The following is a 21,320-nucleotide window of genomic DNA, read 5'->3' as shown; positions in this document are numbered from 1 at the left end:
TACAAAATTCTAATTGAACATCTGCAGTATGCTGTCATTACTATTTTATTACAAATTGTACCCAAGTGCAGTCTAAGTGTTGAAGGACTAATGAAGACTAATTGCTGCAAAGAAAACATTTGACCTTGGTCTGAGGATGTGGATGCTAGGCTTGCTAAATATTTACACAACTAACCATCAAGGATGGGCCTGTAAAACTGGCTAACTATATATTTACACATGTTTACAAATGAAGAGCCAAATCCTCTTTCCACTAACATCAATGGGAGTTTTGCCATTGGCTTCAGTGTGATTGGGGATTTGGTCCAATAGAATAGTTTGTCAGCTGTTAAATATTTCAGGAAAAAAAAAAAAAAGAAAAAAAAAAGTGTTTCTTCTACCCCTCTTTTTCTTTTAGAACATAGCTAAGGGGAAGACAAAATTTAAACAACTCCGGTGGTTTGACTTTATGTTAAAAGTCTAATGTAAACCTACAAAGCAGGAACATTGAGTTAAGGCTTGAAGCTGATTACTTTCTAGTTTTAAGTGGAAGAATAAGAAAAGTACAAGGCAAACAATTCCTTTGGAGAGAGAAAGTATATTTCGATTACCTCTTCCTTTTATTGTAAAATCATTCCTCACCACACTATGAGTGGACTCTAAGCATCATTGTTAGCGAGTAAGTCACAAGAACCAAAGCTGAAGTATGGATAAAGCAGCAAGATCATAACACATCCAAGTATCATATACACTGAAGAAGTAGCTCAGTGTCTTTAGTGGTTTGTTTTTATTTTTTTCTCCTATAAAAATTTGACCTGTGTAGGACTTCATTCACATGGACACTAACAATGAGGAAGTATTTGCTTTGGCGGTAGTGGATCACACATCTGTTTAACTCGCTTAGTGATTTTTTTTAACATAAGGTTTCTCTGTGTCGTACAGATGTGCATCAGGTAGCATTCGACTTTTTTCCCCACTAGTGAGGTGTTCGGTGGTCGATCTCTGCTGGGGTGCTTGTTTCATTGACTTTTGCCACGCAAATCCATTGCTTAGAAGAGCGAGCTTCGTTTTTGGACTGGTCTGGTGGGTCTTTTTACTGGTTATCAGTCGGCATAAATAATAAATCCAGAAAATGTGCTGTATTTGTTGTTGTTTCCTCCGTGTGCTTTTCCCCCGTCTAATTTAATGTAAACTTCATCTCCGGGCTCCAAGTGAAGAACCACGCTGTTACTGGCATAGTCGTAATTCTGATCAGCATCCTGAGCAATCGCACTAGCTCGAACCTACATAAAATACATAAGGAGTGGTTAAGAAAACTGATAATTTTCCTGCATGGTGAAATTAAAGCATAGCCTCAGGATTTGATTCAGCATGCACACATTGACACTTTCAATGTCTAATAATGTTCATTGTAGTTTTTGTTTTTTCTTATGGGCACTGCTTATTTTCTCCTACAATACAGTATTTGAAACTACAGCAATAACCTGCTTATTTCTCAGTCCTCTGATCAATACAAAACTGCTTAATATTTTATATCCCGTAAATATTTTGTGCCTTTTTAAATACATGTGTAGTAAGAGCTAGAGTTGGGAGCACCAAATGTGGTCGCGTGCCCATTTTACACTGGTGTGACTTGTATTTCAGCAGAACAATTGATTGACATTGGTGAGGGTCCACAGTGAGGCCCTACTGGTACCAGGCTGGAGTGTTTCCAGAGGCGATTTATTGTCATGCTGCTAATAGTATCATGCTGTAAAGAGAAATAAATAAAAAAAAAACACACACCCACATGCTCGCTCCAATGCACACAGGCAGGTAAGGTAATCTAGTCAGGGCTTGGAAAAGCTGTTAATGCCACATTTCATTAAACAAACATTTAATTTCTGTGTAGTGCAAAAGATGCATATTTGAAAAATCATGGGCGAGTCGCTGTTTGCTTTGAGAGCTCTTGGAATTTACAAGCAATGGAGGGCTTCTAATTTCATTTGCAACTTTCACCTAAACATATGCTTTTTTTTTTTTTTTTTTTTTTTTCTCCCTTGCTATTCCACAGCTGATTAAATCTGACATTAGTAGCAAACTGGAAGTAGATGCATGTTGGTTTGCAGCAAGGAATAGTCTGTGGCATTGTAAGTCTCCAAATCATTTATATATAATTTGACCCCATTTGTTAAAATATTTAAACTTAGTTGTATGAGATTTATATCACATCATCTGCTTGTTGCTTGTCTTTGTTCTGGTGTAGTTACAGAGCAGTAAGTGATTTAGTGGCACTGCAAACCTGAACTAAGTAATAATGCATGACTTGGCGTACTATATGTGGGATTTTATCTGTTCTGAATTGAAAAAATAGGCTATAAGTCACAAATTTCTATGGATTCCTTTCAAAGTTTAAATGATAAATTTCCAAATTAAACTTTCATGTGATACGGACTCACATTAATATTGAAATGTTAAAAGGTGGCGGGGGGGGGATGTCTTTACCATGGAGGATCTTGTGGTATTATGCAGCTTAAACATCACTGTAGGTGGAAATTATTTATACATTTCTTTATACATCCTGTATGAGTGAGAAGGGCTTGAAAATCTTGCAGAGGTTTGACAGGCTGCAAATTTAAACTGATGCATCGCATGATAATAAACCACATCTATTTCAGGACTTCTTGATCCCCAATCGCCTGGTATTGTTTACAGAGGGCACCTATTTTGCTAGTGTTTTAGCAATAACAATTCTAAGCACAGGGTATTTCATCTGGATTAATGACTAGCAGGGTGGAGTTGAAGGCTCTGGGCCGTTAACCCTAGAAATGCCCTCCAAAGAAGATAAGGTGGGCTGAGGCTGTAGTGCTAATAGAAATGGAAAGGGCAAAATGGAAAGGAGTAAAAGGGCTACAGCTGAAGGAGACAAACTTTCACATAAAATGACGTTATCTTGCGTGTTGGCAAAAATAAATGGTTTAAATTACTTTCCTAGTTTCCACGCAGACCATAATTAAATGCTGCTTAGTGGATTTCTCTAAAATTTTGTACTGCTGGGGATAGTAAAAGCGAATTCAAACCGTGTTTGTGACTGTCGTGAGGAGGTCAGCGTATGGACACTGCATATAATGGACATTTCATTGTAAGACCTGAGACAGTGGCTGGAGAGGGAGAAAAGGGACCTGGATTCAAAAGCCTGGAAAGTAAAGTGCAGGTATGGGAATGGTGACAAACGTCCTGCACACCCCAGCGTGCTGTTTTCCAGTATTTCACCTCGATGGGTGAGGCAGCCTAATTTTTTCCTCTCAAAGCCTGGCAGGAGGGTCTCAGATGACTTCTCAGCGTGCCTCTGTGTCAGTGTAGCTATCTGGAAATTAAAGCACTCGGGCAGCACATACGTGTATGTTGCTGCCTCCCAGCGCTGCGCTGGGACGCGCGGGGAGCCGGCAGGCAGCGGGCGAGGTGTTAGCGCCGGGCACCTCGGCATCCCTCGGAGGCACTGCGTGGGAAAGCTGTGTTTGCCTCCACGGCTCCCGCTTGCCGACGGCTTTTGCTTTGTTGGAAAACACCGACTTTACAGTGTCAGCCCCGTCAGGCGCCGTTTAAGCGATTTTTTTTGGCAAAACTTGCGAGCTTCCCCGCACACCACGCGGGGCTCGCGTCCCGGGCACGGACCGTAACCAAAAGGCAGCGCTGCCGCATCCCAGCTGTCGATTTCAGACAATTTTATTTACCTAAGTATTTATCCTAGCATAAAAATGCACACGTACATGCCTAGAAACCCTCCCCTTTTCTATTTTTTCCCCTTGAATCGGTTTAATTTGCCTGATGTCTGGTACCGGGAGCGGTTATACTTGGGGGCGCTTAGACTCCAGGCTCCGTTTAATATTTTATTTTTTAAAAAAAGTAGCAGGTCTGGGGAAAGCAAACACCTTAAAACGCGTTACAAATAGGGACAAAAATAAATAAATAAATAAAATGAGTTAATGTCTTAATTGCCCGTAAAACGGTATCCCCGCGGTGGACGGGACTGCCTTCACCTGGGAGTGAATATACCACGGGGCACTTCGTTTCCCTGCTCCCGTAGTATTTACGGCAGACATTTCCTAATTGAATTAGCCTCTGCCCTCGTTAACTCCGTTCCCGGCTCCCTGTGAGGAGCCACCGCCCGCAGGAGCCGTCCCGGGGCCGGGGGCTGCTGGCAGCGGGGGGGCTGCGCTCCGCTCCCCCGGCCCTGCCCGGCCCTGCCCGGGTACCGCTCCCCGCCTGCTCCCCGGCCCCTCGGGGCTCCCCGAGCCCCCCCCCGTCCCCTGCCGGCTCCCACCTGGTTGTTCTTGCAGAGATCTGCCCACATGCTGGTGCCGTCGCCTCCCCGCATGAGCACATGGTAGGTGAAGAAGTAGATGCCGGGGATGGAGCAGGTGAACTTGCCGGTGGTGGGGTCGTAGTGGTTGCCCAGGTTGGTGACCACGTCGTCGAACTTGAGCACCTCGTAGCCCTCGTGCTGCCGCTTCAGGCCGGCGTAGAAGGCGATTTTGGGCACGGTGCTGTAGGTGGCGGCGCTGATGGCCCCCGCCGCGTTCAGCCCCGGTGCCCCGGGGGGGCCGGGCAGCCCCTGCCGGCCCGGCTCGCCCTTCTCCCCCGGCGGCCCCACCGGCCCCGGCGGCCCCGGTTCCCCCGGGGGTCCTCGGGGCCCGGCTTTGCCCGGCCGGCCGGCCTCCCCCTTGGGGCCCTGGATGAAGGTGGGCAGGGACTGCATGAGGCCGCGGTCGGGCGTGGCCGCCGTGCTGGGCGCCTTGGTGCCGCCGTAGGGGTCGCAGACCATGCGGCAGGTGCCCAGCATCTCGTAGTGCGCCGAGGTGCCGGCCGAGCTGACCAGCACGGGGATGAGGACCACCAGCAGCAGCACCATCACCACCCCCAGCGCGCCCGCCGCGATCAGCCGCCGCCTGCTGCCCACCAGCCGGCTCAGCGCAGGGCGATCCTCTTGCCTGCTTTTGGACAAAATCTTGCTGGTTGAGCGGGGACCTCCTCAGAGCCGAAAAAAAGCCGAGCCCGAGCGAGCCCGGCTCCCCTGGGGGGGGGCTGCGCCGCGGAGGCGGCTGCGGGGCACCCGGAGGGCCCGGGGGGGGCAGGAGGAGGGATGGATGGAGGAGGGATGGACGGACGGACGGATGGACGGACAGAGGGAAGGAAGGAAGGAGAGCTGCCTGCTCGCCGGCCGCCCTCACTTTTATGCTCCCGCCGGCGATCGACTTTTTTTTTTTTTTTTTTTTTCCTCTCTTTTTTTTTTTTCCTCCTCTCTCCGCACGCTGTGCCAGTCAGTCCGAGTCAACTTTCCCTGGGACTTGCCTGCCGCGGTCGCCCCGCTCTCTGCTCTCTCCCTCCTCTCTCCCCGCAGAGGTGATGGGGCTCAGCCCCGCTGCTGCTGCTGCTGCTGCTGCTGCCGAGAGCCCGCACCGCCGAGCGCTGCCGGAGCCGGAGCCGAGCGGGATCCTGCCCGGGTGCCACCTGCCAGGAGAGGAGGAGGCTGACGAGCGCGCTGGAGCAATTTATAGGCACCCAAAAGCGCAGGGGAAAGGGGAGCTGCTTTGGCATCTCATTCCAGCATCTGCTCTGCTCTTCCCACTCACAGAGAGTTTGGCATTACTCTGGCAGTGTGGGAAATATATATTTTTTTTTCCTCCCCCCCTCCCTTCTCTCTCCCCTCCCCGGTCCCCCCCCCCCTCCTCCCTCCGTGAACGGATGAGCAGTGAAATCGTGAGGCTCACTCGCTAGCTGCATCGCCTGATGACAGCTCTTTCTGGAGCTAGACCGAAAGGAAGAGATCTGCTCAGCAGCCTCTGGGCACCCTTCAGGTCACCGATCGAGAATTAAAAGGTCAATCCACCTCCTGCTTAACGCATCCCCGAGGCCACCCTGCCATGTTAGCACTTGCTGGGAAATATCACTGCAAACGCGGGGATGCTTTACAGTTACCGGGTGTCCAAGTGGAAGTTATTTGACAATATGCCTCCCACCACGCGCGGTAGCAGACATCAGCATCTCTCACAGTGTCGGGTCTCCCTCGTCCCCCCTCCCCAATTACAATTATCAATGCGGAGAAGTTTCTGTTCATAAAGTGAAGGCGACGTGCTCATAGCCGGCTGCAGTGTTTCCCGGTGTCACAGCCAGCCACTGCTTTGCTAGCAAAGTGACACAAGGCAAAGAGTTCCCTTTCGTTCAGAAGCCGAAGGAAAGCGTGGGGCGTCTGCAGATCAACAGATGCCTGGACCTGAGAGAAAGCATCTCTCCGGCTTAACTTCACGGCAGCAAAGTGTTTTGTTGAGTCTTTTTTTTTTTTTTTTTTTTCTTCCTTTGGTGAAAGGTTTCTCCTCCCCCAAGAGCTGGTGGGCACCTCTGTGACAGGGTAGGAAGGTGAATGTGCAATATTAGTGGCATTTCTCCGGAGAAAATATTAAGCAACTTGTCCTGCTCACAAATACACAAGGTACACAAAGAGCTGTTTAAATAAACAAACAGAATTGATTCCTAAATCATACTTCTGTATTCAGGAGCAATGGACGTCAATCAAACGTGGGTGACATTTGCCTGTCAATACAGGGATGATGGCTGGAAAGAGTGTGACTTATTACAGCAAGGCAGGAATCCGAAATGAGCAATGGCAGCAAATAGGACAGCAACCAAATAATAGCATCTCCAGTGATGATCAGAGGGCTGTGATCTTGTCTTGGATTTTATTAGCACGAATCCCCTCTCCCCTTACCCGTTCTCTTTTCTTTCTTTTCTATTCCACAACACAATAAGGTCAAACAAGCAGGCAGTGGGAAACAAAGATTCATTGATTCTTCCTTTTAAGCAGAAATGTCAGCAGCTCCTTTTGCTCTTTCCTGAGAGACTCAAAGGCAGTGAGTGTGTCCGCACTGTGCAGAGATGGGCCAGCCCAGCTCCTTATCTCCCCACAAAACTCCTGATAAAGCTTCCATTTCACACATTCGTAAATATCTCCCCCCACCCACCCTTTTTCTTTCTTTATTATTTTTTTTTCTTTAATGTTCTGTCTTTAAAAAATTCTTTATCTGGTACTGACACAAGCTCGCCCGTTCCCTTAGCAAAGGGCTGCCGCTCAAGACCCAGGAAGGCAGCTGAGCACATTTGGAGGATTATATTTATATCTCATCGCTCTCTTCACCCCACAGGAGAGGGCTTTCAACACCGCTCTTTCGTCCTTGCAGGAAGAAAAAAAGCTGTGCCGGGAGAGACAGGTCAGTCTCAGGCTGGAGCTGGGCCCTTGGGGTGCTGTGTTTAGTCATCTCGAACCCGGGAGGTTTTCATGACATCAGGACGTGCGTAAACCTCCACTGCAACAGCCGTGTGACATACTGGGGAGGCAGCAATTCTTCTCCTGTCCTCAAAGAGACACAAACCCATCGCGCTCTGTCAAGCCGTGGTGACTCTGGGTGGAACCTGGGCACTGGCTTGCCGAGTGTACCCTTACTCCAGCTAGGATAAGCCTGCTTCTCAAAGCAAGGTCCTGCTTACCTTCTTACTGCTCAGTTTTATCCTCTTGCAGATTGCCAGGAGTCTCTGTGCTCATTCACTCGAGACTTGCAGACTTTCTCTCAGAGAAGGTCCATGAGCCAGCCACAGAAATCACGGTGTAAGCAAGCAGAACAGAGAGCACAGGGTGAGCTGAGCCCCTGTGCGGAGCTGTCCACGAACACCGTGTGTTAGCCAGGAACACAGCCTGGGATGGTGAGTGCTGGACCAGTGCTTTAGTTACCAGAGCATCCTTACATCTCAAGGAAAAATATTTTTTCCAAGGAAACCAAGAACGGAAAACCAATGGGCTGAAAAGTTGCGCACTGGAGGTCTCAGTACTTTAGAACAAAGTTAAGGAAAATGTGGAAACGTCTTTTCACAATGGGACTTTGGTTTTCCTGAAGTGGCTTGCCATAGTATCAAGTCACTGTAATTAAGGCCTGGGTACCATTTATGTTATAATGCAATCTCCTCTCCATGCTAAAAACCAAGGCTGCCAGCCCATTCCCAACAAAGCCATTACACCCAGGCCGGCTGCTGCGGTGATCAGCGCTACATTTCCTTGCACCTTGCCCTAGCCCTTCCACCTGTTTGCTTACCTCCCCGCTCTCTTGGGGCCTTTACACATTCAGCCCCGCAGTCGGCGTGTAAGCTGCATCCCCTGCAGCTTCTGCCATCTGAAACAGCCTGCCCACAGCTCTTTCCCCTACTGACTAATTAGTTGGTGTTCATACGGAGCCTCAAAGATGTCAGAGCGTAACATGCATGTTAATTCCACTTGCGTGTGCGAGAAAGCACGTGTTGTTGCCTCAGCACTAGGATAGAGAAAAATCGGAGAAAACTGAACAAGAAGTTACGCATTTGCCTGACACAAAATGGCTCCTTCTGCTTGTGATGCTAAATCCAAAGGGTTAGCCTGGAAAAAAAAAGTCTGTAAGAAAGGGCAGCCCTTCACCAGCTCCAGCGAGCAGGAGTGAGACAGAGCAAGGCATGTGCCAAGCAAAGGACTGTAAAAATGTCCTGCCAAGTTCCACCTGGTTTCTGCTCACTCCTAGCTGCATCTGTTTGGCTTTTGCCTATATTTTAACTCTTTAAAAATTGGTTTAGACAAGCATTTTGAATTCCCATCAATGTGAAACCTCAGGCGTTGCTATGCTGTATCTTTAGAAATGCTGGTTGAAACATGTATGCGAAGGTCAGCATTTCAACCTGGGTAAATTCAGTGGCCAAATTCATCTGGGGTGTGGCCAAAGAGCAACGTGCACTCACTCCAACAGGCAGTCGGGTTCAATGCTACAAGATAAAGTCATGATATAGGTGGGGGAAATATTCGTATCAGCATAGATGGCTCAAAGGTGCCATGATGAGCAGTCAAAATGCCATTGCTGCTATCCTAAGCCATTCCTGTCCCTATTTCAGTTCTATGCACCCATCTTGATAATATTTCATGCCATAGGTCTTGGAGAGGCTCCCGTTCCCCTTTTGGGTACAGGCAGCACGAACAGAGCTCTGCCAGAAATTTGTTTCCATCAGCACTGAAGAACATCTGCATTTATAGTGATGGAGGTTGCCCACTGGCTTCCCTCACAAATTTAAGGATTTCATACTCATTCAGGGAAACTCAGTTTCTGTGTACAAAAAATGTTTTGCTAATTATTTTGATTATTTGGAAGCTTTTACCTGTCATTGTGAACGTATGGAGTCTTTCAACAAGATGTTCTCTGCTATTCAAGGATTTAAGCCTCTTGTGCGTGTATATATGTGATTGAAAATAATGTAGATTAAGTTTTTTTTCACAATTAATAACGCCCTTTGATAGCACCGGGACGAGCAGTCTCTGGCCCTGAAATCAAACAGGAGAATGACTCAAAGAAAATGTGTTTGGTCTCAAAAGGGTTACAAGCACTTTTCAAATCCAAATGAGGGGGGAATTCAGGGAGGGCTGTCACTAAAGTGACAGGGCTCAACAAGGAGAATTTGCAAATAAATTCCACATCTTTTCCTTTTTAGTTTTTAATCTGAAAAGATCAGTCAGACATGACTGGTTACTGGAGGGGAGGGTGGAGGAATTAAAATGGAAAGATCTGTACCCAACTCATGTTTTGACTGCTGAATTACTGCAGATATAAAAACCACCGTGGAAGTAAAAATAAGCCTTAAGCACACAGAGAGCTAAAGATTACCCATTTAACTGACCAATTTTAAGGATATAAAATAATCACATATGACACTTGGTAATTGCTAACATAAACAACAGCAATTAACCACGAAAGATCTTCATGACTGCATGTGCCCTTGTTTATTCCAGAGACTAATCCACCCGTTGCAGATGTAAAAGGTTGTTCTGGCAGGTTTCTCCTCTCCTCCTTGCACACGTGTGCCCACGAGCTTGCCTCTGTCTTTGTCTTCTGGCTCCCTTCTTCCCTCCCCATTCCCTAAGGGGAAGAATACGTGGTTGTAGTGATGCACACCAAGTGTAAGGTCAGTACTTTCTGGTAGTGATACTTGTACCTCTTTTCCAGTGCCGCTGGCACCTGCTCAGTTGATGGCTCTTGCACTGGTGACAGAATTCAGCCACAAGAGCTGTGTTTGTTACCCACCATCAGCTCCACGGTCTCTAGGTAGAGCTGTACCTGCTGAGACCCTTCCTCTGATCTGTCACCCCACCAAGCACCAAGCTGTGCTTTGCCGAGGCTCTCTCCCTCAGCTTCTAAAGAGGTCGCCAAGAGCCACGGCACGATGGGACAGCCCCCGAGCAATGGCTTGCACCGAGTGGTAAATGCCTCCTCCACAAACAGCCTCAGTTTTTTAGATCCAGGAAATGGTTTGGAAGCAATGAGTTGTGCTACACAGCTCTTCCCAGCCTTCCTCACAAGAGCCCGGGCACCCAGTGCCCGCAGAGACCACGACAGGGCCTGCTTGTGGCAGGTTCCAGCCCTCCCTCGGCCTGGGTCAGCTGCACTTGCATAAAACACCCTTTTCTTCTCCCCACACCCTGGTAGGACAGGCATTATAACTCACTGCTCTCTCGATGTAGAGGTCTTGGCTTCTGCAACCCCTTCTGTAAGCACGTCATCAGCTGAGAAGTTTTTCATGCAAGGTCCCTGGCTGACCTCCACCTTCAACTCCCTCTTGATCAAAATCCACCACAGGTAACCTGTCATAAGCAGGCAGACAGAAGAACTCCCAACGTTCATTTATAAACCCCAAATATACAGATATTCATAAGTGCTATTAAATCAAGGAGTGCTGCTAATAGTGAAGGATACGGTGTCGGCATTCTTATGAAGATGTAAATAAGAAACACAAAGGGATGGAAGATAAATGCCTCTAACATGGGAGTAAGATTAAACAACCACTTTGTCCCTGCTTAAAACTACACCAATAAGCAAAGGCATAAATCATGTTGCACCTCTATTAAAAATTATGTCAGTTGTTAGAGTCAATCAGGAGGAGATTTCCAGGTGATTTGCCCATGAGTATGATTCCAGTTACCTCTGGAATGGTTATTAGACTGCCACTGCTATTAAAGAGAGATGTTGGGGGAAAAAAGCAAGAGAGACAAGCTTTTCTGAACTGTCATCCGCGATTTGCCCTGCCTCCTCCAGACTCACCTTCTGTTGTTACACCAGCCCAGCAATCTTCTGGTGTTCCACGCCACAGTCCTTTATATTCATCAGGAGGTTGATGGATGGGCAATAAGAATGGATAGCTGGGAGTGGAGAACTCAAAATTAAACTCCCAAGAGTGGCAAGTTGCCCAAGAGATTTATTTTTTCCTCTGTCATCCTCTCGACTGATTTTCTTTTTGTGCCCAATTATTGATTTCTGGAGTAGTTAATGGCATAATTTACTTTGCAAATTGCAATTATTTCTGACCACTCATTTTTCTTCCCGTGTGTTTCATTTGTTAAAGCAGGAGGCTCTTTGATCCCAAACAGTCTTTACAACAACATGGCACGCAGCGGAATTTTTCAAGATCCCACTGGTTCCTTCACCCTCGATTATTATGGTAGGCAACAGTGCTCAGGACTTTGTGACATCTGCCCTTGTGTTAACAAAATACAAGTTGCTGTATAGGTCTGTGGGCCTGAGCCTTCACAAATCAGGAGCAGCTTCATTGAAAAAGTCAGAGCTGAAAAGTTAACACATTCACCTGGCATCGGAGTTGGGTTCTCGGTTTTCATCACATTTAGAGAGTCACAAGGCCCAGTGAAATACCATGAATACTCTCTTCCTCCCCAAAGGGACTGATTAATCCCTGCACACTGAGGAAGGGACCGGGGTGTTTCCTTGCAGCGTTGCAGAGATACGAGCCATGCAGGGGAAGCACTGCGTCTGCTTCTCAGCTTGGTGTACGGCTGCTGTCATCATTAACAGGCTAACCCATGCTGCACGTAACTCTGGTTTTGGCACGTGTGAATTTAACTTACATTTATGCACTTTGCAATAATGACAAAAAAAAGAATGCAGACTGGAGAGAAAAATCAAAGCCTTTATCACTTCCTGAGATATGTACGCGTTCTTGTGCTGTGCACACATTTTTGGCTAGGCTCTTGGTACTCTTTCTGTGTAGCAATACAAGTCTAGTACGCACAATTACTGCACAAACCCAAAAAGCATCAGGTGAGACGAGGAATGTGACTGGCTAAAGAGCTTGTCTACCATGTGGGGACTGAGATTTTCTACTCTCCAGAAGGACACAATCTCAGCCAGACTTTTCCTGTCATATAGTGAGAAATTATACTTTTATAATACACCCCCTTCACACATGTACATGCACACGTATGTACATGCATAAAACTGCATGTTTTTGCGGGAACCAGAGCAGAACACTAAAACCCATGGTTACTGCAATTCAGCCAGCATTTTGCAGTTGAAATAGAACCCAAAAGGAGGACGACATACTCAATATTCTGTGAAAATATTCTCAATCACTAGTGTACACATGGAGTTACTCTACTGAGCTAATTGATGTGCCAAACTGCGTTTGCACTTAACACATGAGCGACTCCACTGGCCTAAAAGCAGTGCTCACTCCCGTATTACCATGCAGTGAAGCTCATTGAACTTGTATTAGAGTTTCCCTGATATTTGGAAGAGCAGAATTTAGCCTGGGCTCTTCTGTTTAATTAACTTCACATCACTAATGTCAGTCTTTAAATAAGTAAAAGAGAAAAGAATCTTTTATCAAACTTAATTCCTGGGAGAGAGAATAAAATGGGACGAATTTACATGGAGTGTCCTGACAAATGCCACTTCTCTTTGAAACATTGGGAGGAATCAGAAAAAAAGATATGCAAAGGGAGTGCAGCACAAGCCAGGGAGACTGTTGTGGGTGAGGATTGCAAAGGGAAAGTCACTTCCAGAGAGGAGCTTTTTAACTACAGCATTGAGATTGTAATGCCTTGAACATATTTAGGCTTTTTTTTTTTTTTTAATTAGATTTGCAGAAGGAAAGCACAACACAGAAGGGCTGTGTGCTGGAGGAATCCTTGCACTTCAGCGCATGGTGCGGTGCTGTGGTGCAGGTGAACAGCCGGCAACCTCAGGACAGCTTTGACCAAATTCTCCCTCCAGACAACTCGTCTGGGAACTGCTCCTCCAACATTTGTCTCCCACCAGGTAGGAATTCTGACTGCTTTAAGCACAAACCAATTTGCTGCCAGATTTGCCACTCAGATTCCTCTGTTCGGGAAGGATGGCAAGCGGAAAGCAACACGCTGTCACACTGCCAAGCGTGGACGCCACGGGATCCAGCCATCAGCCTACAGACCTCGAGTCAGAGTTCCCTCTCTATGCATTTAATCAGCTCCTACTCTGCATTTAACACGTACCTGGTAATAGCTTTCCGTTCTTCATTACATCGTTACTATACCTTCTCACTCCATTTATTACAACTTTCTGCGTTCTGAACTGCTAATACGTAGCCGATTTGAAGCCAACAGGTTGATATCTCAGTGGCACCGTCATATCTGCACTTCCCTTCCTCTTGCTACGCTCCGTGGACAGTTAAAAATGCAGACTTTTTTATTTTTTATTTTCCAATGAGCAGAGATTCTTACTGGCTCACCGCTACGCCCCAGCATGTCAGTCTGGAGTAGCCGAGCTTCAGATGAGTAGCACAGAGGACGGATTCAGCCGCCCTTTCTGTTTGCTTTGCAGGATTCCCTCTGTGTTGGCTCAGGGGAGAGAGTTCAGTGCAGTGGGTGATGCTGGTGGAGGGCTGCGAGGGGATGATAAATGCAAAACCATCACTGACACGCTGGTCACTCGGTGGATTCATTTGCCTGGCTGACCACTCCTGCTGTGCTCCCATGTACTCAGGTACTCGTGCCAGGTTCCCTGAGTCTCCTTTTGGGAACACCCTGAACACCCACGGGCCCACAGACACTGCTCTAGTCTCAGCTCTTTGTTCCCAACAAGCTTCAACAACACTTATTCTCTTCATTCTGGTTTATCTTCAGTTACATAAAAAGTTAAACGAGCTAACTTCCAGTTGCTTCAGGTCAGACCAACTCTACAAAAGTTAAAAACGAAGACAAAAGTTGATTTTCTGTCAGTACTTAACACATTTAGGCTCATTTTGAAGCCCTGACCACATATTTTGTGAACATCTGGGGACAACGTGATCTATTGCTTGGCTCTGCTGATGATTTACAAAGAGTGCAAGGGTCTGAGGACTAGGAAAGGTTACAGAAGGCCAGGACTAGATGTTCCAGGTCTGGGCTGAGGAAAACAGCATGACCAGTGCTTTTGTACAACTAACTCCCAAATCCCAAAATAAGAAGGAAGAAATGGATAAAGCCAGGAGCTAGCAGACGGGTCCGAGCCACGCCACAGGATCCAAACATTGTGCCTACACTGGAATACTGAGCAGTGCCAGGGCATGTCTCTGGGCAGAGAACCACCACCATTTATCCTGTTACATGGCCACATGGCAATTTGTACACCCCAAATGCAGAGGTTGGCTGGTAGCACGGGGCAGAAACCCTCCCAGCTAGGCAGAGTGCATGAGGCCACCCCAATTCCACAGGTCAGTTGGCAAGAGTCCCTGTGCCATCTAATTCAGTCCTATAAGAGCAACTTCTGTGGTGCAGGGACTTGAAATCCTCTGCAGCTCTTACCTGTAGCCACTAGGACAAGCTCCTTGGGGCCACCTCCTCACCTGGCCTCAAGGTCTGATGGAGGATGTCTCCCTCACCTGCAAGGTCTGGAGGAAAACATCACCCGCACTCATCTGCAAGATGTGATGGAGGGTGTCAGCAGACAGCAAAGGGGAAAGATGAAACAAATATTTATCATGCAGAGGACACTTGCCACCAGACGACAGCAATTTTCAGGTGAGTTGGATGCTGCAGTTAGGGTATTTGGTTCTGCAAGCAGCCGTGTGCTTGCCTAGCTCCACATGAGGGCTGTGGGAAGTGGAACAGAGAGCAAAAGTCTGTGGCTGAGCTTGCTGAATGGGACAGATGGCAACCCATGCCAAAAATAGCTTTGCTAGAAGTAGAACACATGGTAAATTGCATTAATTTTAATAATTGCTTTTTATGCTTTGATAAAAACTGGCAAAAACCTAAGGATCCTCTACCCAAGATAATTAGCACAGCTCTCCTTGACTGCTCCCCCTTAAAGAGGATGCTGCTCCTAAGCTCTGCTGAAGGGTGAGGCTGCCCACTTGTGCCAGGGAAACAGTGCTCGAGTGGACATAGCACCCACAGGGAAAGCAGGACCTTTGTGTAGGGGTAGAGATGTCATCGGGTAGCTTGAGGCCAACGCAGTGCTGGGCTTGGTCTGCAAGGGGAGTGCTGGCTGTGGCATGGCCACGTGCAACCTCCGTCTGGCCCGAGGCTCTCAGAGTCACACGCTGAAGGTAGGCAGATTTGAAGCCCTAAGTATCAGAAAAGCTGCTTTGCAAAAGGAAAAGCATATTTTAGTAATAAAATAAATAAATAAATGCAGCAGACAGATATACAATTTCATGTTTGCTGTAGGGGCATGGGAACAGAAAGGTAATTCCTTAACCCACTGCAAAAAGGATTTTTGCCCACCAAGGTACCAGGTACCACTGTCATTCTGCAGTGTGAGAAGAGAGAAGAGAAAGATTGTGCCCGAGCTATAGCTGGTAAAACAGCCACTACAGCTTCTTACAGCGACCCCCAGTCAGGAATGGAGGATGAGTGGCTTTGAAAGAAATCCTCATGTCAAAGAGAAGTGCCCCCAGCAAAAGTGCCAGGTACAATGATAGGCAGCACCAGCTCCTCATTCACAGCAGACACCATCGTGCCCAGCTGAATTGGCTTAGTCTTCTGCCCAGCTACAGCTAAATCAGCTGTCTGCTGGCAGACCGTCCACGCGAGGGGCTGTGCCAGCGACACAAAATTGGTTTCTAATTGCTGTAGTTAATTCAGGGCATCCGCTGTTCAACCAGTTCTAAAATTACGTTTAATTACCTGGGGGATTTCAGAGAGCTAGCGATGCTGGCTTTTCTCGTATGAACAATTATGCTGGAATACACAATACACTTCACACAGTGCTACCGAATTTATATATGAATGAAACGTATTCTCCTTTGCACCTAAAAATTGTTTCTGTCAGCCCGGATCAGAGTCACTCTGGGATAGTCACAAACCACTCATAGGCAACAGGCCAGTGTCAAGGGGTAGTGTTTGTCCTGGTTAGGGAAGGAAAGCTCACAAGAACTAAAGTTTTGTCTCCCAAAGAGCACAGGGTGACTGCAGCTGGACCAGGCTGTCCTTCTTCCTCCTGCTATTGCCAGCCCCAGGCAAACAGGCAGGACTGGCACCACCCAACATCAGTGCAGCCAGCTCTGAGTGTGTAATGTCAGTGTATAAATACAGAGATATAGAAATAGAAATAACAGCTACGGGCAGCTAATCCCCCAAGGAACACCTGATCAAAACATCATCAGTTGGTTTGCAAGCCTAATTTGTGTGCACCAGAGGCTGATTGTTCAAAGTACTTAGGAAGATTAAAAAAAAAACAAAAAAAGAAATAAAGAAAAACCCTGCTAAGTCAGGTCTCCTCAACCCACAGGGATCAAACTGCTCCCTGTGCACGATGCCTACCCCTCAAGCATGGCAGGGCTTGGTGCTGCCCTTCCCAAGCTGGCACTGAGGCAGGGAGCAGGAGCTTGGCAGAGTCGGGGCCAGGCTCCAGCCCCCCTGCCCCAAAACACTTCCCTCTTCCCGCATCCTCCCTGGCACCCTGAGGACCTGGTCCTCGAGCACACGCATTTATGTGGATTACTCTACTGATGCTATTTGTATTCCTTCATCTTTTAAAGCTCAGTGATTTAGACTGACAAATGTATTCGGATTTACTAATATGTTTTCTTCCCGTCTTTGCTGTGTTTTTGCATAGGAATTATCCTGTTCACCAGCTCAGGAAAAAACAATCAACAGCTAGGATGTATATTCTGCTTCTGATTTTTGCACAGAATTACAATGCCTTTTCCCTTTTTTCCCCTTTTGAAAAATGCATTAGCCTTTGTGTTTTCCCCACCAGCGCCGTCCTGTAGTTCCACATTTAACTTGGTATCCCCATAGCCCTTGTCGGGTTTTTTGATGCGTTTCTGTGAGGTATAGCAGGTCTGCCATGCTGCCTTTACTTTTGATACCATGTCTTTTCCTCCAGCTGCACTGTGGTTTAAAAGCCTCTTCACAAAGTGCCTCAAAAGCTCTTGATGTTTGTATTGCTGCAAGTGCATAGTGAAGCCCTCTTCAAACACAGCCATTATCTGAGCAACAACACAAGAAGAGCAGAAAACTAGGGACAAGTGGACATACTTGAGCAAACACTGCCAAAGGGATGAGATACTCCAGAGCTGTTGGGTTGAAACATTTGACTGGATCACAGACAGCAGATGAGGACAAATTTTTGACTTTTCTGCAAACCCGTGGGTTTTCACTGTAGCTGAAGATGGATGTTTCAGCATGTCGGGAGATGAGAAATCTTAGAAATAAAATAGAAACAGAAATTGAAACAGAGTACCAGAAGCACTGCAAGAGAACTTTGGTGCTTCTGTTGCTTGTCTTACCTTATAATCAAAGAAGTTACTTTAGATAGCTTGCTGATGAAACAGGCTTTGTAATTTTTCTCCCAGAAATCAGCAGCATTATTTGAATTACTCTGTCTATGCCAATGCTATGCAGGTGGTGGGGCAACCGCATTGTGTGGGTGATTTGGGGTGACCAAGCCCCCTGCTCAGGCACGTATCAATCAGAGCCAACAGTCCATGCTCATAAAATCCCATAAACGCCAAAACCCAGCTAAGGTAACTAGCACAAGATGCTGTTATATCTATATTAGCTCAGCAGAGAAGGTTTGTGTAATGGCAGAGAAGTCATTCTTCAGTGGGAAACGAAAAGCATTAGGTATTGGTGTGCAAAGAGTCTGTATGATGAGTGCTGACACTTCAGCACTCAAAAGCAATGTGAGAACAAAGATTCCCCACAGCTGATAAATTATAATGTATAATGTGTTTGTCCATTTTTATTTTTATTTTTTAAATTTTATAGAAGGAAGGGTCAAGCAACATGATTGCTGCAAGGAATCAAAGAAATCCAGACCCAAGCCTTCCTGGTCCCCAGTGCTCTAATCTTGCTGCTCCGACCTCTGCTCCCCCGTTTCTGTGCTGACCTCTGTGCCAGACCCTCTCTACTGAATTATTCATCTTCTTCCTAAACTGCATCCAGCCACCACAACCCGCCTCATTGATTGTGTGCACCCAAATGGTAACACTTAAACGTGGGTGTGGGTCACATCTGAGCTTCCTTTTGGCACGTTTGCCTTTTGTATGCTCCACCTGTGTATGCACAGGGGGAGGCCACCTCACAGGGTGCCTGAAAGGGGAGTTGTGACTGATGGAAGCAAGAGTGGAGGGTGAATGGCAGGGTACATAATGTCAGATCAAAGCCCATCACGCTATGCAGAAGCAGTTTCACATAGTATTTTCAGAAGGGACGTTCACTGGAAGTCCACCAGCTTGTTGGTGAACTTCTTTTAAGTTTTGAGGGGCTTACTCTGAGAAGTCAGAGCAGGGGATGCCCACTGTGGTGCCATCGGCTATTGTAAGGTACCTCAGGAGGAGGCCTGGCTCTCAGCAATGTGGAAATTCTGCTTTTTGCCATATCCCTGGATATAGAGGAGATTTATTTCAAGGAGCCCTCAGCCTGTGGTAATTCCAGCGGGGTGGACGAGTGAGTGAGGTGGTGGCAGGCAGGACAAGGGCCAACGCACGCCACACGGTCACCTCCACTCCCACCATGCTCCCTTCTGAGACCCTGAAGGTTTATTCCTTTTTTAAACTTCTTGTAATTCCCAATCAGGGATCCTCCCTCTCCCACCCTACACCCTTGGTTTCTCTCCAGCTTTCAGAGTGCTGCTGGAGGCCCACGCTGAGGAGCAGCCCTTGCTCCGGGGGCTCTCAGAAATGCCCCCACAAAGTCCGTCAACAAGGCCGTGAGGTTGCAGGGACACGTCCTCAAAGTCAGCTGAGCCTCCTCTGCTGACTGGTAGTGCTGAAACAGAAAATAATAACCGAGTGAGACAGCACACACTTCTCAGTCATGCTTGACTTTGTTGACTTTGCGCTACAGACCTAGAGGCCTCCACCCACCCGGCACAGCTGCCATACAGGCTGGAGGCAGGAGGGAAGCAGACATGAAGCCCTGACAGATAAAAAGCTGAGGTGAGAGGCAGAGCAAATGTGCTTTGGGCTTCACTGGTAGTTTTGCACGTGGAATGAATGGGTCTGAAGGCTGACACCTGGGCCATGGTACCACTTGGGAGCCAGGCTGGTGTTTCAGGACAGATGATCCCTGCTGTAGGTTGGATTTCCAAGCTGAGACAAAACTTCACCAGCACTTCTTGCCACCAGCCTTTTAGACAATCGTGCCTTTAAGCTCCAAGATCTTACAGCATGTGAAGGTTTTTAAGAATTTTGACCAAATTTTGTTTGCCTTCCTAGAAGAAATATCCACAGCGGTGCTTGTAGCCAGGAGAGCTGGTCTGAGTAACAAAAAATGTTTGTTTTCTTCAGTTTAAAGGGTGAATAAAAGGGAAAAGGCATTAAGTAAAATACAAGGTGGAAAAATGGCTGATTTGAGAAGCATAATAGATGTGTGATTTTCCTAATAATCCCACAGAAACTGATTATCTCAGTTTACAACTAGTTTAAGGAAAAAGGCAAAGAAATTACCAGGCTGCAGCCAAAACCATCCCTTTAGAGGGGATTATTTATATTGCATTTTTGGGAGCAGTGAATTACTAAGAAGGCTTCTCCACGTCTGCGTGGCTGCAATTACCTCCCATTACCGTCACTCACTCATGCCAGGGACCTCTGGCTGCCATGTCTCGGGTGGCTCCGTGGGGATGGGGCAGCCAGCCTCACGGGGCAGGAGACACAGGGAGGGACCCAGCATGGGGACACAGCCATGGCCCGCTTGATGCCCCCACCCCCCTTTCACAAGGTGTTTGCCCTAAGCCTTGCTCTTTTGTGGTGTTTGCTCACAGCTGGGGTGGCATGCGTCTCCCTGTTGGGGCAGCGGCCCCTCTGCCTGTCAGTCTGCATCAGGGGACAGGCAGAAAGCACCGAGGTCTCCATTACGTGTGCTCACACTTAATTCTAGCCAGAAGTGAATTTTCTGCCCTAGGCAAGCCTCAGTGTTTGTAAAAAGCTACTGGTCCTGTACCAGCTCCCCTTGACCTGGGGTGGGCTCCCTCTGGTGCAATCTGTTAATCTTCTTGTCACTGTTTTTCTCCCCTGTTGCTGATTTGAGGAATTGTTATTAACCTGTCTGGTTTCAAGACTGTCAAAATACTATCATGAGACTCATCCAGTTATTCACCCTGTTATATCTCTTCCAGCAGCCAAAACCCATGGAGAAAGGCGGTAGGAGCAGCTTGAGGGCAGCGACCATCTCTCCCCTGAGATCTTTAAAGCTCTCCTCCCTGAAGGTCCCGGCTCACCGGGGCATAGAGCCCTTCATACCTTGCAATGCACTCCGAGGTATGTCAGGACTGATGACAGACTCCCACTTTCGGAAAAGAAACAAAACTAATTCCTCTTCTCATTTTAAATCTTTTTATTTTGAAACCCCAGCCAGATCCTCATTTCTTTGTATTCCCTGGAGACTCTTTTGAATTCTGGGGAGATCCAGGTACTGATGGGGTGGAAGCAGTTTGGCTCATTCTTCCCTCTCAGATTCGGACTTTTAACAAGAGCTTGCTATTAATAATAAACCACCAAAATCCAAGCACTTGCCGTTATTGGTTTCTTTTGCACCTACTAATGCTGCTGCCTTGCTAAGGACTGTTACTAAGAAATATGTGGCACCGATGTGATTTACCCAGATGTTCCTGCCACTGCTGATAGATTTGCTTTTCTCTATTTAAATGCTAGAGCCTGTCTTTTGGAGTTTGTACAGGGATATAGGACAGGAGGAAGACTTCTGGTTTGGTGACAGCAGACACCGTCCATTCTGTGCTTCCACCAGGCCTGGCCACCATCTCCCCAGAGAGGATGTATTAGAAATGGTCATTAAGCAATGCATGGGTGAGGGGGACAAGTGTCAGGGAAGGTGGAGGCATGTTCTGACACAGAGCCACTGGCATGGCACAGCGGTAAGACCCACTGCCCAGTCCTAAGGACCCAGGAGTGGCACCACACTGGTGGTTAAATTGATTTATTCCACGCATTTACTGAAGGCAGGAGATACTGTCCCCTCCAGTGAAACTGTTAGATTGACCAGACATTCTTGTGTTCACTCCATGAACATCAGCTTCAGAAGCCTAAAA

At 47.2% G+C, this 21,320-nt stretch overlaps 1 protein-coding gene and 1 long non-coding RNA gene across 2 annotated transcripts; one reads left to right on the top strand and one right to left on the bottom strand.

The window, feature by feature from the left end:
• Nucleotides 1-576: 576 nt before the first annotated feature.
• C1QL3 (complement C1q like 3) lies at nucleotides 577-5,286 on the bottom strand. Its single transcript, XM_068673849.1, has 2 exons — nucleotides 4,283-5,286; nucleotides 577-1,262 (listed from the first exon to the last, which is right to left on the bottom strand). The coding sequence occupies exons 1-2, from the start codon at nucleotides 4,868-4,870 to the stop codon at nucleotides 1,083-1,085; spliced, it is 768 nt and encodes a 255-aa protein (XP_068529950.1). The 5' UTR covers nucleotides 4,871-5,286; the 3' UTR covers nucleotides 577-1,082.
• LOC137852274 (uncharacterized) lies at nucleotides 4,058-8,263 on the top strand. Its single transcript, XR_011093751.1, has 2 exons — nucleotides 4,058-4,345; nucleotides 5,280-8,263. It is a non-coding gene; the product is annotated as an uncharacterized lncRNA (long non-coding RNA).
• The last annotated feature ends 13,057 nt before the right edge of the window (nucleotides 8,264-21,320 follow it).

Source organism: Anas acuta, chromosome 2 (genome assembly GCF_963932015.1).
Source record: "Anas acuta chromosome 2, bAnaAcu1.1, whole genome shotgun sequence".
In the NCBI taxonomy this organism is placed as follows: domain Eukaryota; kingdom Metazoa; phylum Chordata; class Aves; order Anseriformes; family Anatidae; genus Anas; species Anas acuta.
This window is presented reverse-complemented; position numbering and strand designations above follow the sequence as displayed.

Excerpts from the sequence above, each read along its gene's own strand:
- C1QL3 (XM_068673849.1), bottom strand. The coding sequence starts at position 4,870 with ATGGTGCTGCTGCTGGTGGTCCTCATCCCCGTGCTGGTCAGCTCGGCC. Across the intron at positions 1,263-4,282 it reads ATCTCTGCAAGAACAACCAG|GTTCGAGCTAGTGCGATTGC; the intron begins GTGGGAGCCGGC and ends TATTTTATGTAG.